Source organism: Pongo pygmaeus, chromosome 2 (assembly GCF_028885625.2).
Source record: "Pongo pygmaeus isolate AG05252 chromosome 2, NHGRI_mPonPyg2-v2.0_pri, whole genome shotgun sequence".
NCBI classification, from domain to species: domain Eukaryota; kingdom Metazoa; phylum Chordata; class Mammalia; order Primates; family Hominidae; genus Pongo; species Pongo pygmaeus.
This window is the reverse complement of record NC_085930.1, coordinates 181,399,010-181,416,822: the sequence shown is the minus strand read 5'-3', so window position 1 is coordinate 181,416,822 and position 17,813 is coordinate 181,399,010. Positions and strand designations below refer to the sequence as shown.

Here is a 17,813-nt window from a genome sequence, read left to right as displayed (position 1 = left end):
TCATCAAACCGCTTAAAAGGTAGGGTGTAGTATTTTGGCAAGTTCAAGCCTCACTCTTAAAAAGGGCACGAGATATAAATGCTGATCTACAGATCTTTAATGACTGTGGAGTGTGTAACTACTTGAGGCTTTGTTTCTACTCACCTCCAGAAAGTTTCTCAACCTGCCTTTTCCAAACCTAGAAAGATAATGTGCTGCTTATGCTACAGAATTAACAACTCCAGCTTTATAGGACTAAGGAAACTCTTCAGCTATACTGACTACGTCTGTGCCCATCTAAGCCACACTGATATGGAAATGTTATCTTTTGACTGAATTTCTCACTCAAAGGCCACTTCAAAGGTTTGGAGGAGGGTAATGAGACAGGATGGAGTCCAGTTAAGCTGGCTGGCCCTGCAGACAGGCTGTTACCTTGTGGCATTTACCTGAGTGAATTCACCAGGTCCGGGCCCCTGCCCAGTGACTCAGACAATCTAGCCGGTATTCGAGAGTCAGACTTGAATGTCAAACTATAAGACTTATGGAATCAGATATATACAATCAGATTGCCAGTTAATTGATTCATAATGAGAAACAGAAGTATCTGGTAGATTAGACAGCACTATCAACCTGCCTCACATACTTTCTCTCTATTGGCAACAAGGAAGTCAAATTCTCAAAAGGCTACTAAGTGGGCACCAAATGAAAACAAGGGGAGTTATCTACATGATTCAGGGGCCTAAAGGCACTACGCCCTGAGAAGCCAATTCTCTGTGATGGGTACAGAACGGCCTGGCCAGGTTGTCATGGATAGAGCTAACATCTGTGTGCTTCTGTAGCCAAAGCAATCCTTATTTCCAAATGATACAGACAAAAATTCTCAGATGACGCTCTTAACCTATATATTTTACAACACAGCTACTTACAAAAAGCCTATTACTCTGCCCTAAAACCTCAAAAGATTAAATGCCTAAGAAATACTGCATCAAGAAAAAGGACCAATGAATCTAAATATGGCTTTTATCTTGCTAGAGCCATCTCACCCACAAGAAACAGAGATTCTGTCACTTCTTCAGCAGAGCAGTGACTAGCAATATCTGAGGAAAAGCACTGTGTACACAAACAGGATTAAGAAGTGACTATGGAGTTCTGAAACTACGTTTGGGACCATGAGTGAACCCGCTGCTCTGCCCTCTCTCTCTGATTATGACTCCTCTGTTTTCCTCACAGATTTTTCTTCTTTCTGCTACGCTACAAACATAAGCTTTTTCCATGATTCTGCCCTTACACCTTTTCCGATCTCTCCCTTATACTGCACCCCCTGTCTGCAAAGCTATCATCCAATCCTACAACATGAAGTATCATTGCTATGCATGTGATCTCCCTGTCTTGTATCTTGTTCCTCCTCGCTCCTCAGCATCGGCCTACCAGACATTTGCGACCGCCCGCTGTATCTATCTTTCCAGATTCCCTGACAGTGAAACAAACTCAGCATGTCCAAGAATGGCACTGAAGATACAAAAAGGACAAAGATGTGAACCTGTTCTAGAGAAACCACAGACCGGGAAAGACACAGAAACAAGTAGATGCAGTACAATATACTAAATACAATAGCAGAAGTCCATGAGGGGCACAGCAAAGCTGGGGGTAGAGCCTCCCACTTGATGGGCATGGACAGCAATCAGGGAGGCGTCTTAGAGGAAGCAATTCCTGAGAGGAGGCATCCAAACCCGAAAGCCCAGTTATCCTTGACATTTGATATCTATTCTAACAGGTTATAGTGCCGTATTCATCTCTAGAATGGCTCTAGTATCTGTCCCCTGCTGCCTGCCACACAGATGTCACCACCCTAATTTTGACTCCCATAGCCTTTCACCAGGACTACAGTAGTAGATTCTAACACTGCTCTTCCCTGCATCTATCTTCTTCTCACTCCAACTCATCTGCCAACTGTTTGATCATTCTGAAAATGGAGCCCTGATTACATAACTTCTTTGCTCAAAAACCCCCAGTGGCAGCCTGCTCCTCACCAGACTAAGTACAGACTCCCCGCACCCCTCCCAATGGCAACACCCCACTCCTCTACAAGTGCCTTATTATGCCTGTCCTTCAACACACCTCAAGCTTTTAGGTTGTCAAATTCAACTACGTACCCTGAGGCATGTTTGGACTCTTCTGTTAAAAAGCCTCAGTATTTGAAACACATGCAGAATCAAGGTTTTCCAATTCAGCTAGGAAATACTCCAAAGAACTCTGGCTCTCTAATCTCAGATGAAAGGCTGAATCAACATTCTGAATTTTTCACTTGAATTTCAAAGCACCTGGCAAAATCAAAACCTCACCACTTCGACCATTTTTTTTTCTTGCCATTGCACCCAATGTTCTGGACTTATTTTTCACAGCTAATATTTAAATATCTTTTTGAAGTTTACTTGGAAAAATACTTGGGATTACTGAGGTTTTCAAAAATTATTACTACATTTATATGGTTAAAAAAAAAAAAAAAACTACCAAAAGAAAACTGTAGACTGAAAAGAGAGAGAAAAAAAAGAATCTTTGGAAGGAATATCTAATTGCATTCAGAATACCTAAATAAAGAAGACATTTCAGTAGATTATGACTACACAGGAGGCTGCTGTTCTATGTCTCATGCTCCATTAGTAACTGAACTGAACACTATTTCATAGTTGATGAGTAATCTGCAAAGGCAAGGAGCCCTTTTGCTTACCTACTGTGTGGTGGAAAAAAAAAAAGCACATTTGAAATACTTTAAAAAGTGTCATTTATGCTGAGAAATCCAGAAGACATACCTGTGGTTTCTCTATTCCCGAAAGAATGTCTTGCACCCTCTTTACTTCCAACTCATATTCTGCATTGCGAAAAAGAAAAAAGGAAAAACAATACCATTAGAAGGCAGTAAGGTTGTCAAGTTCCTTCCCCAAGGCCTTTTAACTGGAGTTATCATTAAATCAGTTGCCTGTTATCATGAATTTTTGATATTACAAATGTTACCAGGAAAATCAGGAATGAAGGTGCCTTTAGGGAATGGAGTTTCACTATGGTTCACCGACTTGTCACTGTATAGTTTTAAGTGTTCACGATGTTAACGAGATTAACACAGGGTTCCATTTAACATTTAATAATTTAACAGGCAACAGAGAATAAAGGGTCCTAAGAAGGGCAAGTGGAGGGACCAATGTACCTGGAAACTGAGAGTAATAAGATGCAGTTGAAGAGACAATGGTTATTCCATTCAGGGCTGTGAGCTCAAATCTTTGAGCTGTATTTTTACTTGTTTATTTACTTGTTTTTACTTGTTTACTTAAGTTCACGTTTACGTTCGACGGGCAGCCACTGGGGTGTCTAAGAAAAGGGACAGATATGATCTTCTTTTGAGCTTGAAAAGATGTGTTTGTCTTCTGTGTGAACAACGGATATATGGAAGGTAAGCAAGGGAGCAGAAAGACCAGTCAGTGGATTGCTGCAGTGGCCCAGGCAAAGGATAGGCTAGAGCTGGCCTGGGCTAGAGCTGAGAGTAGAGACAGTGAGACAGGACTAGTTGAGGAGGTGTGGGTGCTGAAAGACTGGATGTGATGGGTAAGGGTGAGGAAACATGACACACCAAGGATAATTCCTAGTCTTTGGCTTGCTCAACTGGATGGATGATGGTGCCTTTTAATAACATGAGGGAAAGGGGCATGTTTTTGGGGTGGGGCAATAATTAGGTTTTAGAAATGAAAGAATAGTGCTTGGAGAAGAGAGTACGAGGAGGGGAAGGATGTGTACAAAAAAAGATAAGTGATAGAACTTAAACTTAAGAATCCGCAATTTGTTAGAGGATCTTCTTGATTTTCACAGTGGGCTTGATGGAATCTAATTTTGAGTTTATAGTAGACTCCATTTAACCTAGTTTATGAGCTAAATGCTAGCGAGATATGATCACTAAGACATATGTCCCTGCCCCTAAGATATTTCAAGTCTAGTGGAGGGAGGTGGGAAGAATGAAACCAAATAGGCAATTACAGTGCCTTGTGATGGGTGCTGTAGTAAAGGTAACCCAAAACAGGGCATTCGAGATGGTTTTCCAGGAACCAGCATTTAGCTGAGCCCTGTGTATAATAAGCAGGCACTTGGAGGGGAAGGGGGATGTGGACCTAAGAAGTGAGAGATGGGTTAATACGCCCAGCTCTGCACAGACCTGTTTGTCCTTATTGTTCAGGTTTAATCTTAAAGTCATCTTTTCAAAAAATCCCACCTTAACTGCTACACCTGACCCCAGCCTCATTTCTGTCACTTTTACATCCTATTTCCTTATCAATTATCAAGATCTGAAAAGAATTATCTTGCTTATTTGTTCCCTTGCTTACTTCTGGTCTTTCTTACTAACAAACATAAGATTGAGGAAGACAGAGACACCACAGGGTCTGCAGTAGGCAAATTTTTTCCTAAAGAATCAAATAAATATTTTAAACTTTGTGAGCCACATATAGGTCTCTTGCATATTTTGTTTTTTGTTTGTTTTCATAATGCATTAAAACTTTAACAACCTCTTAGTTTGTGGGCCATACAAAAGCAGGCTACAGGTAGGCTATATAGTTCAATGACACCTGCCCTAGGACAAAATCACCATTTACCCGCAGCACCCAGCACAGGCCCTGCATGTGCAAAGCTCAACAGATGCTTCTTGACTAAATAAATGAACAAAGTCTATATTAAAAATAACAAAAACTTGTAGTTGGCACCACTCCAAACTTTAAAAGGACTTGTTCCTTATTTTTTTTCCTGTTGCGTTCTATTTAGTAGGACATGCTACCTTTAGTCTGGTGAGAAAAACAAATGGGCTGGTGGCAATATCACGGTTTTGAAACCTGTAGCCTTTTAAAAGAAAACCCACATTCAAAAGACCCAATGTCACAAGCTCATTTATAACTATGTATTCATGTTAAGATATAAATTGTATCCATAAATCAAAAGTTGACATACCCTGACATTTTCTGGAAGCCCCTGCTAAGTAAACTGTAAATATTATATAATCTCAAAAGTTAACTGTCGGTTAAAAAAAATCAAAACAAAACATAAGCATAGTCACAATAAATGAACTGGTTCAGTTGTTAAAGACAAAATGTTCTCAATTTCTGGTTATTCTAGAATTTGAAGGACCCTATGGTTTCAAACACTCACATAGCTATGTTCAAACAACCAGCTGAAGGAGGTAACTGTTTCCTCTTGCTATGAAGAAGGCATTTAGATTATCTTAGAAAGGCAACAAGTCAGACCCTATCCTTGGAGTAATAAAAGTTTAGAACAGGGATGATCACCTACTTAACACAGAAGGAAGGGAAGAATTAAAGGGATCTGCAAATAAAACATCCTCAGGACTATGCACTAGAAATACACTATAAAAGAACAGAGTTAAAACAGGATGCTTTGTCCCACAAAAACTGGAAAGCCCCCTCCCACCTTGCTTTCAAATACACATGACAGAAGAAATGGTTACGCTTTTAACAGAAAAAAAGAAAAAATAGAGAAAGAGACTAGATTAAAAGGAATAATAATAATAAAAAAATCTGTCCAAAATAAAAAAAAAAAATGAGTTTCAGGTAAGAGCCAGAAATACAAGGGAAAGATCCTCCTGAGATAAAAACAACTTCCAAAGAGAGGTCAGGACTTGCCTTGTCTGTTTGCCTTTGATTACAATCACAAAAACTGACATTTCCTGAGCACCTACATACGTGCTCGTCGATGCATCATCACCTTGCTAATTTTAACAATATCCCCTGCAAGATGGACATTCTCTGCTCCATTTCACAGTGGTGGATAGGAACTTATGCTTACTTAGCTCATCACAGTTCTCACCTCCAGTGCTAGGCACACCACCCATAGGTGTCTTTGTTGACTGAGGAAGGAAGATAAGGAACAAATGAGGAAACTGAGGCTCAGAGAGTAGATGTGATTTCTCCAGGGCCACAAGTCTAATACATGGTCCCAAAGCAAGTAGTCCTTTGACTATATCATGAAGAGTTAATAGAGATCTGGGGATCCCAAGGGAGAGGACACTGAGAAAGAAAACATGGGTTGATACTGGTAGGGTGTTGGCCTTGAGGTGGATGGGAGAAAGAGAAGGCAGCAGAGGAGACCTGCTCAGTCCTGTGGGAAGGTTTATGTTGGTTTTCTTATTTGCTTTTAACTTAGAAAAAAGGTTGTCAAATGAATAGAGCAAAGGCCACCTATCTGCTGGGAATGTATACGAGAAAAGGAAGAATTTAAAAAGTGGGCCTTGAATGGGGCCAAATAAACAAAGGATGCTGAGAAGATCAAAAATAAAAATGGCAGGGCATGGGGAGGGAAGGCAGTGACAAACCAATCACTGCCCTATTGTGTCTGGTCACTATCCCTCATATTAGGAGAAACGTGGTACCAAGGCCAGATGGAATTCTGTCTTCTTTCAAGCTTCTAATTTTAAATATGGGAAAAAAGAGAGAAAAATGCACTTATATTACATTTATTTAATTTAACGCTTTTCCATTCATGCTGCCACAGACTAAGAAGGAAAAGGTAAATAAAACCCATGCACACAATTTGCACCAAACAAGAGTAAAAATAAAATTTGTTTTAAAGTGACAGTTACTTCCCACATAAACAATCAACTCTTGTATGAAAGCTAACAGTCTAGTATGAAAATGTCAAAATTCACAACTCTACGACCTAAATAAGCGAGTTAACTAAGCTCTTGGCCTATCTCACCCTAAGCATGATCTAAGTGTGCCTCGAAGTACACTGAATGACCACTCTTTCCATAAAACAGTTTCAGAGCCCAGCTGTACAAAGAGTGTATGTCAGAGTTTGGATGAAGCTATTGTTTGGTGGCATGCTTTCTTTGTTTCCTTTTTTGTTTTTTTTCTCGTCTCTCTCATATACACACCTCCCATATTGTGAAGGAAAGAAGAATAACTAATACCCTCACAAAAATAAGCAAACAAAACAAAAAAATTATGCTGATTTGCCTTTAGGATATCTTCTTTTATTCAAGCTGAAAGTTCTGTCTTGTTTTTGTTTCTTCCCCTCTTAAGAACTTGGTATTTGGTGTGTGCCAACTAAACAAGACATTGCCCCAGAACTGCACAAATGCAAGGTTCTGGTGCAAGGTCAGAGGACAAGTTTCTTATTCTTCATTCTCAGGGGCTATTTTCCACCTTCTGGTGTGCAGTAAATAAATTAACTCAGACAAAATCATGTAAGCAAACTCTATGTTTCTTATTCCTTACACTGAAGCAGCCACAAGGTAAGTAAACAGATCGAAACCATTTTCCACCTGATTCAACCTTGCTGGTGACCACGGCTGGGGTGAATGAACATGAAAACCATTTTCTACATTGCTGCCTTCTTAGCAGTTGAATGGCATTAGCTAGGCGTGGCGGTGCACAACTGCAATCCCAACTACTCAGGAGGCTGAGGCAGGAGAATCGCTTGAACCCAGGAGGTGGAAGTTGCAGTGAGCTGAGATCGTGCCATTGCACTCCAGCCTGGGCAACAGAGCAAGACTCCGTCTCAAAATATAAATAAATAAATAAGTAATAATAATAATAAGGCACTCTTGGATAGTGTTTCACACAGAGAAGGGTCATTTTGTTTTGCAGATATAGGCACATTCTATGGCAGGAAAGTTTTTGAAAAGCAGCTAAGTTGGGAGCCTCTAATTCAAACATGTCCACAGTCAGCTGAGAACCAGCCTATCTGGAAATGCTAAAAAAGGAAAAGGGGGCTCAGCTTAGAGACACAAGTCTTTCCTTTTCCTTAAAAGCAAATCTCCTACACCAAGGAAATAAAGCATTTTTAGTAAAGGGAAGGTTGAAATAAAAATACACAAGCAAAGCAAATCGTTTTTTTCAAAAAAAAAAGAAAGAAAGAAAATACCCACACACATAGAGGGAAGATGTGTCATATGAAATTTAAATTTTCCATAAATAATGGTTTTCATGTTTGCTCCAAAAAGAAACCTAAGTTCAGACTGTTTGAATAACTGTTAAGACCTAAACTAATTAAAATATCCTCCTTTATAAACATACTTTACTTCTTTGGTTTATTTCACATTTTTTCCTTCTTAGAAAAGAAATAGAGCTACACACTTAGCTACTAGCTATAGAATGTATTTCTGGTTGTAACAGCTCTATCATTCCAATGGGATGACATCAACATTATTTCTCTCCAAACCTTCTGTCTAGTTCTTATCCACAAGGCTCATTTGTAGATATGCCTGTCAAAACATCATATGCTGTCTCAGATCTGCCAAGGAGCTGACATAGCTACTCTCTTTAACAAATCATGTATAATGAACTAGGGGCGTGGAAAATGTGTGGCTTCTGATCATGCTCATTTTGGAGATAAGAAGCCTAAAGCCAATAGTAAACAATCAATATAAAAACAAACAAACAAAAAAGAAACAGAAATAAATAATTTTAGGTGAAAACGAAAAATGTGACTACTGAATAATAAGGACAAGCTAGATACCCTGTCAATGCCTACTAATGCAGATAAACATGAATGGGGACAAAAGAAAACAATATTAAGAATGTGTGTTGATGGCTGGACGTGGTAGCTCATGCCGGTAATCCCAGCACTTTGGGAGGCCAAGGCGGGCAGAAAGCTCGAGCCCAGGAGTTCGAGACCAGCCTAAGCAACACAGCAAGACCCCATCTCTACAAAAAATACAAAAATTAGCCGGGCTTGGTGGCACATGCCTGTAGTCCCAACTACTTGGGAGGCTGAGGTGGGAGGATCGCTAGAACCCGAGGAGTTGAAGCCTGCAGTGAGCTGAGATGGCACCACTGCACTCCAGCCTATGCAACAGAGGGAGACTTGTCTCCAAACAAACAACAACAACAACAACAACAATGAATATGTGTTGAATTGCTTTTCTACTCAGAAAAAGAATATTGGCCATCTTCGATTTTGAAATATTACTTATGCTGGGAAAAAAAGAGGAATCAATAAGTGCATACAAAAGAAGAATTAATTATCTAAGACTCTCCATTTAGTGACTATGATCCACAGTTAGTGGTTTTAAATAGAAATATTAAAGATGAGTAAAATCACAACACGAAGAATAAACTTGCATGATATAAGGACAATGCAGTTAATCTCAAAAAACAACTATTCCAGAAATATCTTGAGATATCAATCATCCTGATGCTAAAAATACAAAGATAAACATCTTGCTAGCCATTTCGCTGGTGAAGTGGTTACTCTATTTGAAATCCTGAAAGGTAGCCAAGGGAATACCAGACTCTCAACACCGAAAAAGAAAGCAGCAGGCAGGTAAACATATGTTGTATGCGTTTGCTTTCCATTCCAGGAAAATATTTTCAAGAGCGGCCTAGGTTCCAAACAGGTTCTGGAACCCTAAGAGAAAGGAGAGAAACACAAACGAATTTCTTTTCCAAGCAGTGTGCCCAGCTGGACAGGAGAGACGGCCAGAGAATGTCAATGGGACAACAGGGGCTAATTTCCTCTGAGCTTTTGTTGCTATTTCTGGAATTCACTGGACAGGATGATTTCCCCGCCCCCCCCGCCCCCCCACTCCCCGGGCCTGTGATTTGAGTCAAGCCCTACAGGGAACATTCACATTAACCCACTCACAGGCAATTGGGCTCCTTCAGGCAAATGCTGTGTAACACCTTGGGTAATAAGAGAGGCAACATGGATTGCCAGGTCTAGGTCTTTAATGAACTGAAATACTAGTAAGATTCTATGCTCATTTCTGTCAGGTTCCCTAAGAAAAATCTTTGTGTTCATTTCACAATGTAAAAATTATGTATATGCATGGAACTGGACAAAAGCTGCTAGTGTTTTTTTGTTTTGTTTTGTTTTGTTTTTGAGACAGAGTCTCACTCTGTTGTCCAGGCTGGAGTGCAGTGGTGCGATCTCGGCTTTCCGCAACCTCTGCCTCCTGGGTTCAACCGATTCTTCTGCCTCAGCCCCCTGAGTAGCTGGGATTACAAGTGTGCGCCACTATGCCTGGCTAATTGTTGTATTTTTAGTAGAGACGGGGTTTCACCATGTTGGCCAGGCTGGTCTCAAACTCCTGACCTCAAGTGATCCACCCATCTCGGCCTCCCAAAGTGCTGGGATTACAGGCGTGAGCCACCACACCCGGCCAAAGGCTGCTAGTGTTTTTAAGAACATCAAATTGTACAGGGATGTGCAAACCCACAAAAACAGATTAAGTATTAGATAGATATGTTTGCTTGGCAAGATTAACTCTAGCACCAGTCCTTTCCTCTTCTTCTCTGTATGTTTGAACTGTTCACTGCTAGCTGAACCCTAACCTCTGCCAGATACAGCTCTTGTGTTTTGGGGGAAGGCTCAAGACCATGATTATCCAGCAAGAGCTGGTACCCTCCCTGGGTATGTAACAGGAAAGTAGTCACTTAAACACAGGATAGAACAACTTACAAAGGTAATTAAAGTTCATACACTACTTTTTGCATGGGAGTCTACAAACGTTTCCACAAAATGTTTTTTCATTAGGACTTGGCATGCCATATTAAATTTTTTCAAGCAGCTTATTCAATACTTTTTGCAAGACTGTGCCAACTGACAGGCAGAATCCAGAGTACAGTTTCTAATATGGTGCATCTGAAAGATAATTTTAAAATGTATATCTCCTATCCAGCAAGTTTTGAACAGTGTTTACATCCACATTTTCTTAATTATGTCTCAGATGACTGAATTATTTGGGAGTGAGGCTAGATCCTCAGCCTGTGGCCAAGGAGCAAAGTGAAGCTCACCAGCTGATATGGGTATCAAATCCAGAGGGCTCAAGAGTTCCAGCATATGAAAAAGTCATTACCGTCCATGACACAACCTACTACCACCCCAAGAAATCAGCAAGGGTTACATGTGTGGGTACATACTAAAATGCCTATAGCCACTAGGCAGGTAATATCAATGAGTAGAGAAGGTGGGTATATAAAACAAAAGGGAAGGGTAAGGACTGTGGAAAATGGAAAAAATCTCACCCTATCTGAGGGGGGCAGCTGCTATGCAGCCAATCAGTAATTCTTGGGGTATCATGGGTATAAGGCAGACACTCCCACTTTTCTAGAGAATCTAGAAATGCAAAATTTTATGTGAAATTGCTCGATTTGTAAAAAATACATATTTTAAAACATTTTTAATCTATAGAAGAGCTGGAGCAGTACTATGAACACTGTTAGGGACTAAATGCTTGGTGCCCTCCCAAAATTCGTGTATCTTAAAACCCTACGCACGAAAGTGATGGCATTAGAAAGTAATTAGAATAAGATGAGGTCATGAGGATAAAGCCCTCATAAATGGGACTGATGTCCTTATAAGGGTACTGAGAGAGCTCGCTTTCTTCTTTCAGCCACACAAGGACATAGCACAAACATGCCATCTATAAATCAGGAAGACAGACCTCACCAGACACCAAATATGCTGGCACCCTGATATTGGACTTCCCAGCCTTCAGAACTGTAAGAAATAAATGTTTGTTGCTTCAGCCACCCAATTATAGCTCAGGCTGCTATAATTATAGCAAAACACCTAGATTTCTATAGAAAAACACTTAGACTGGTCAACTTATTAACATTTTGCTATATTTGCATGCTCACATTTGATCTCTACTTATATATACACGCACACACGTTTTTTCACAACCATTTGGAAGGAAGTTATTGATGACACTTCACTCCCAAAACTTCAGCATTTCTTTCCTGAGAACAAGGAGCTTCTCCTAAATAAACAGAAACACATTACTACAATCAGATTTAACATTAATCGAATAAATTTGAAATTAAAATCCATGTTAAATTTTCTCAATTGTTCCAATAAAATCTTTAATTTTTTTTCTCCTAATTCAGGATCCAATCGAGGACCAAGTATGCATTAGTTGTCAGGTTTTTACTAGTCTCTCTTAATCTAGAACAGAAATCCCTTATACTTTTTATAAAGGTGACATTTTTGGAGCAGTCAGGCCAGTTTTCTTATAGAATATATCACTATCTGTAGTGTGATGCTATTTCCTCATAATTAGATACAGGCTAAGAATTTTGGGGAAGAATTGTTTACAGATATACTTCCCATCCTATGACATGAGAACATGCACACTGCTGTTTGAACTATTAGGTGATGCTGTTTGGTCCCTTGCTTAAGGTATTGTATGTAAAACCTTTCTCCATTGTCAACACATTCTCCCCTTTTACCTGACGGTTACAGTCAACACTGATGATCTCTAGCATGTACCATTATATTACAGGTAGCTTCCAGATGGTGATTTTTCTAATTCTGTCATTCCTTCTATGTTTATTAGTTCTCCTCTCCCACTTTTCAAAGTATCTTGAACCCAGATTCTTTTTATTTTAATTCAATGTGTTAAAATCTGCTACACTCCACCACCATCATTATTTTTTGGACACTAAATTTGCCCTAAATGTAGCCAGCAGGAGGCTCTTCAAGCTGTCTTCTGGGCCCCTTTGTCCACTTCCTTGTGACTTCTGTTTTGGAACACCTGTTAAATATTCTAATTTAAGATTAGATGGCCAAACACTAACAAAATACAAAGTGCCACTAGACTGCAAGTGAGATTTCAGTGGCATAAAGTAGAAATTATCCAAACATTTGGATTTGTTAAAAGCTACTCTTACCCAAGGATCTTCTTACTTAAATGTGACTAGAAAAAGAAAACCATCTAAACATTTCTATCTTCTATATCTTCTAGAAAGCAGAAACAAAGCAAACTCGTAACCCAAAAGCTATCTTAAAATGATCTTTTAAAATATATCAAACTTGAAATCTAGAAAGTCAAATATAAACTATAGTAAACTAACCAGAAAAACATAGAACAGATTTGCCTCTTTTGGGATTGTATAATTTCTGCTCTCAATTTAATCTGGTGGTATTTCATTTCTTGCTCTTCCTAATCAATATTTCCCTTTTAAAAAAAAACCAGATAATCAAAAGTGACAGCACCATCTGCCCTAGTCCAGAAAAGAAAAATGCACTGTCTTCTAAATGCATTGAACTGAGAAATGAACTAAAATGAATAGTTAAGATTGGGCCAGCAGGCAAGAAATGTCTATACGGAAAATGCTACTTCCAAGAGGTTGTTCTCCAGAATTGCAACCACTCTGAGGAATAGAAGCTCTCTGCTATTACACGTTTTTCCATTTTATTCTCTAAAACATATTATGATAGAACAGACATCCACAAATCCAGGGTCAATGTAAAAGAAGTCCTGAATTGTTTTCAAGCCCACCTACTCTAGGCCAAAGCTATGCGCTATTGCTATCTCATTCTAAGTCTTTAATAACATTTATATTATTTGGAACTTATTCGGTTTCTGTATAAAATAAAGGATTCTCTTAAGCCCTGCAGATGGATTTCTGTTGTCCAAATGAGCTGCCCTTGTTGTCCAAAACATGACATTCATCATAGGCCTTAATGTCTTCCGCATGTGTATTTCTCCCCCTCAGAATGAAACTAGTGTTCTATTTAAAGATTCAGTTTAAAAAGTCCAAGAGCTGAAATACTAGATTTACACCCCAAATTGGCTCTGTAATGGTACCACTTAGTAGCCATATTTCACTCTACAGACGATAAACCACATTCATCTGATCTCCATCTCCTAACAGCTGAGGTGTATAAACCCTAGACAACAGTGAGCTTATTGAGCCCGAGGGGCAGTTGTGAGCAAAAATGGCCATTTAGGTCATGGACTAATCTGGGTGAGAAATAAAAACACACAAGAGGAAAATATAATAGATAAGACAACACAAAAGAAAAAAAATGGATGACCAAAAAAATCTGGATTGGCCCCCCAGTGCCTCAGAATTTGACTATATTTGGAGATAGGGCCTTTAAAGAGGTAATTAAATTAAAAAGAGCTCATTAGGGTGGGCCCTAATTTAATATGACAGGTGTCCTTAGAAGAGGAGGAAATTCGGACGCAGATGCACACACAGGGAAGATGATGTGAAGACAGAGGGAGAAAATGGCCATCTACAAGTCAAAGACAGAGGCCTAGAATAGATCCTTCCCTCATGGCCCTGAAGGACCAACCCTGCCAACACTGCAGTCTGACTTCTAGCATCTAGAGCTGTGAGAAGATAAAATTGTGTTGTGTAAGCTACCTAGTTTGTGCTGCTTTGTTATGTCAGTCATCGCATGCCAATAAATATACCAAACATATGCAAATACATATTAGATATTATTATACCCATTTACTAGATATAGATTCAGCAAATCAGAGATTTTATGAATCTGGTCAAGATCGCACAGGAAAATCTAAAAGAACCCAGTATCAAATCCTCAGGTCTTGTCTTCTGATTTTTGGTCCAAGTCTACTTCTTCTTGGGGGCCATCCAAAACCTCTTCTCCTGCCATCTCCTGTGTCCAAAGGTAACAAGGGTAAGGCGGGGAGATAAACTTTACTTAAGATAAACAAATCTATCCGCTGGAAGAGACTGCTAGACTACTTGGTTCAGGACAAAATAATTACATTCGAAGTTTAAACATGTTTATACTACTGCTTCTGTAAGAGGCCACATCCAATTACAGAAGGTCAGTTTGGAAATCCAAAGAGAAGCTACTGAAAGTCATTTCAAAAGCTGGTCAAGAAAGACCATATCCTATAATAATTCTCCATATTACTTCATGCCAAAGCATCAGTAATATATCCTCTTCTCCCGCACATATAGAAATGGAACACTCAGGATGTTCTGAGGCTAGAACACTGAGGATCATGCAGTAATTGCTTCCAAAAGACATGTTATAGTATTTTTTGCTGCTGACTGTGGCTTTAGAGAAGAAGTACACACTGGTTCCAAAAGAACAGAGACTATCTCAGACCATAAACTACAGCTGTTTGTTGTGCGGCACCACCTGAAATATCCGTGTGTTGTTTTCTTCCCAACCAGCTAGTACAGAATGTATCCAGGCTGCTCAACTTATTTACGGCTCCAGATGTTTTTCTGTATTTGAAGAAACTCCACCTTAGCAGCCATTTCTCTAAAGTCTTTCAGTAAGGATAAAGAGGTGCTAAACTGTAGAGTGGACACTAATTCCATTCTTAAATAAAGTAACAACCACTAACGTAAAGTGTAAGTTAATGTCTTTGTATTTGTAGAATAAAGTTCCTCATTTGACCTTCCTAGCAGCCACTGGATGAAAGTCTCACAAACATTTTTTCCTTTGTGGAGAAAATCTACCCAGAAAATGTGGTCTAGGCTTATGTTTCTGAGGGGGCAAACAGTTGCTCTGTGCATGTATAAGGCCCCGATATTATGATAAGGTAGAATGAACAGAGAAGTAGTCATGGGTGCGGAGAATATACAGGGAGCAGGGAGCCTGTGATTAGGTAGCAGAGCCAATGAAGAAGGTGGCTTTAGGGGACTTTTTTTCTATGACACAGGAATTTCTAGTAGAAATGAACACAGAAAAAGCTGAAGAAACTGATGGAATCAAGCATTTCTTTAAGAAGCAAGTAGTTATATTGTCTAGTTGCAATTACTGTGAATCAGTCTTCATTGTTCAAATTTAAAATATATTTCTACATTTTGAATGAAAGGTAAAACCATTTCCTACTTATTGTGTTGTTAATAAGTCCATTATTAAATAGTTGGTTTCTAAAATGAAATTCTGAGTATGAAATTGTACGACTAGAATTTTAAATGATGCCATCTAAATGAGGAACCTATTAAGGCTCATCATCTCCAACAATTAAACGATCGTACTTGCCCAGAGTTACAGTCCAGGAAGATAAAGTGAAATAAACTAGAGAAAAAGCAAAGAAGTTTTGTGCAGATTTGAGTTTACAGCTACCTAAGATTGTGAAATTATAAGCATTCCATCTGCTCACCAGCTGTGGTTCCTAATCCTCTTTAATAACTTCAGCTTGCACAAGTCCATGAGAATCAAGATGTCTTCCAAATTTCATTTTACACTAGTTGCCAGGATTGATTTTTAGACACTGGCTTCCAATGAAAGCAGCCTAAAGTTGATTTCCCTAGCAGGTGTTAATTTTCAGAGCAGTGAAAGGAAATGAGAAAAGAGACTAAGGGTGGAAAGAAAGAAATTAAGGAAGTTCTAAGATCATCATATTAGGTTTTTAGGGTTCTATGCTCTTCAGAAAAACCCAAAGGCTCAAATACAGAATAGTCTCCTGAAATGTGAATCTAAAAATTCCCTAAAAACATGTAAAAAGCAACATATTAAGTAAGAGATCATTTCCAGTTGGGTCTGAAGTAAGGTTTATTTCCTGTAGCAGCCAGTCCTTCTCCCCACTGCAGCCCATCAGCTCTCAGATATCTCTGGTCACTGACCAGAGATGGGGTCTCAGAGCTGTGACTGTTCCCCACTGCCACAAAGGTTACTTTTCCTTAAGGTATTTAATCTTAGGGCAGTTTCTGGCTTGGTTTCATAATTGGAGGTCCTTATAGCCTAACCCAGGAACAGAAAAGGTGTTCTACTCAGACAATACCCAAATTTTATTAAAGTTGCAAGCAGGACTCATGGTTCTGTGTTTTACTACTTTTAAACTCCAAAATACCTTTCCAGTCCCCACTCTCTTATAGCTATTATACAGAGTATGAGAAAAAATGATTTATTTCTGACTTTTGAGATTGGTGACAATCTTGTTTTCAGGCAAACACAGGTTTATAATATCTCCATATTTTTAGTTTAGACTGCTGGAATATTAAGAAAAAGCAAAAATTACCCATCTCTGCTTAAGCCCAATGGTGATCTAGACCCTAGTGACAGTATCAGCAAGGGCTACGATGTGTTTCCTATTCACACATGTTCTACCAGAACAAGACCATATCTTAGGCTACATAATCCAGGTTTTCTCTTCTAGAATGCCATTATTAGGAGGCCTTCTGAACCAAGATGGCAGTGTCTATCCTTGTTCCAAATTGTCAGTGTACTACCTGGTACAGAATGCTTGCATGCATGGATGGTGTCTTCAGCAATAATTCTCAAAGCAGAACCTGTTGCTCTGTCTTGCATTGAACATTTGGAAAAAGATGGCTCTCCATGTTTATTTCTGATGCAGACTTGACGTTTACCTAAGAACTCTCTCATAGGAGCATGGAGACCAGTTAAGGCAGCCCCAGCTGGCACAGCCAAGTGGGGATGAGTAGGTCAACAGGCCCTAGCACTGGGAGAAAGTGGTCAAAAAGTCAGGTTCCACAACATTTCCCAACAATTAGAAAAGAATGTTTTCATCTTCTTTTTCATCAGAATAAGAGCACATAAACCATTCTGAACAACAACAAAAAAAATGTGCTGAGTAATATTAAAGTTATTATACCATTTTTTAAAGATGTTTTTATAAAAGTCCTAAGAAATCAGAACTACTGAAGAGAGCTGGTATCTACAAAAATCCCCAAACTATGTAGGAAATCAGTAGTTTAAAACAAAAGGTTGAACAGTTTCTATATTAAAACCTTGTTTTAATACTCCAAAATAGGTTTGTTGCTATGCAGTCAAGAGTATCTGAGTGAAATTTTAATTTCTATGAATTACATGAAATGTAATGAAGATTGGATAGATGAAAACACAAAGTCCAGGTTCTATCTAAGGGTAAAAGTTAATGATAGTGGAAATAACACTAGACTGCCAAAATGACTCTGCAAACACCTAAAGAGGCTCATTCTTACTAAACAAAAATGGAGAGAGCAATGATGACAGTTTCTTGCATTTATCTGGCCGGAAGGAAATACAAGACCACATTTATAGGAAAGGCCTTCATTTGTGGGGCTGAAATAGGCTTAGCATAGAATTCTTACCTGGCATTTCAGTTCCTCAAAAAAAGT

At 39.1% G+C, this 17,813-nt stretch overlaps 1 protein-coding gene across 11 annotated transcripts in view; it reads right to left on the bottom strand.

The window, feature by feature from the left end:
• Positions 1 to 17,813, bottom strand: part of FNDC3B (fibronectin type III domain containing 3B) — a 361,515-nt gene that overhangs the window by 111,633 nt on the left and 232,069 nt on the right. For all 11 annotated transcript variants that reach the window (XM_054482960.2, XM_054482961.2, XM_054482962.2 and 8 more), the window contains one exon: positions 2,790 to 2,848. In XM_054482960.2, the coding sequence (XP_054338935.1) occupies positions 2,790 to 2,848 (59 nt within the window). The remainder of the gene's footprint in view (positions 1 to 2,789; positions 2,849 to 17,813) is intronic.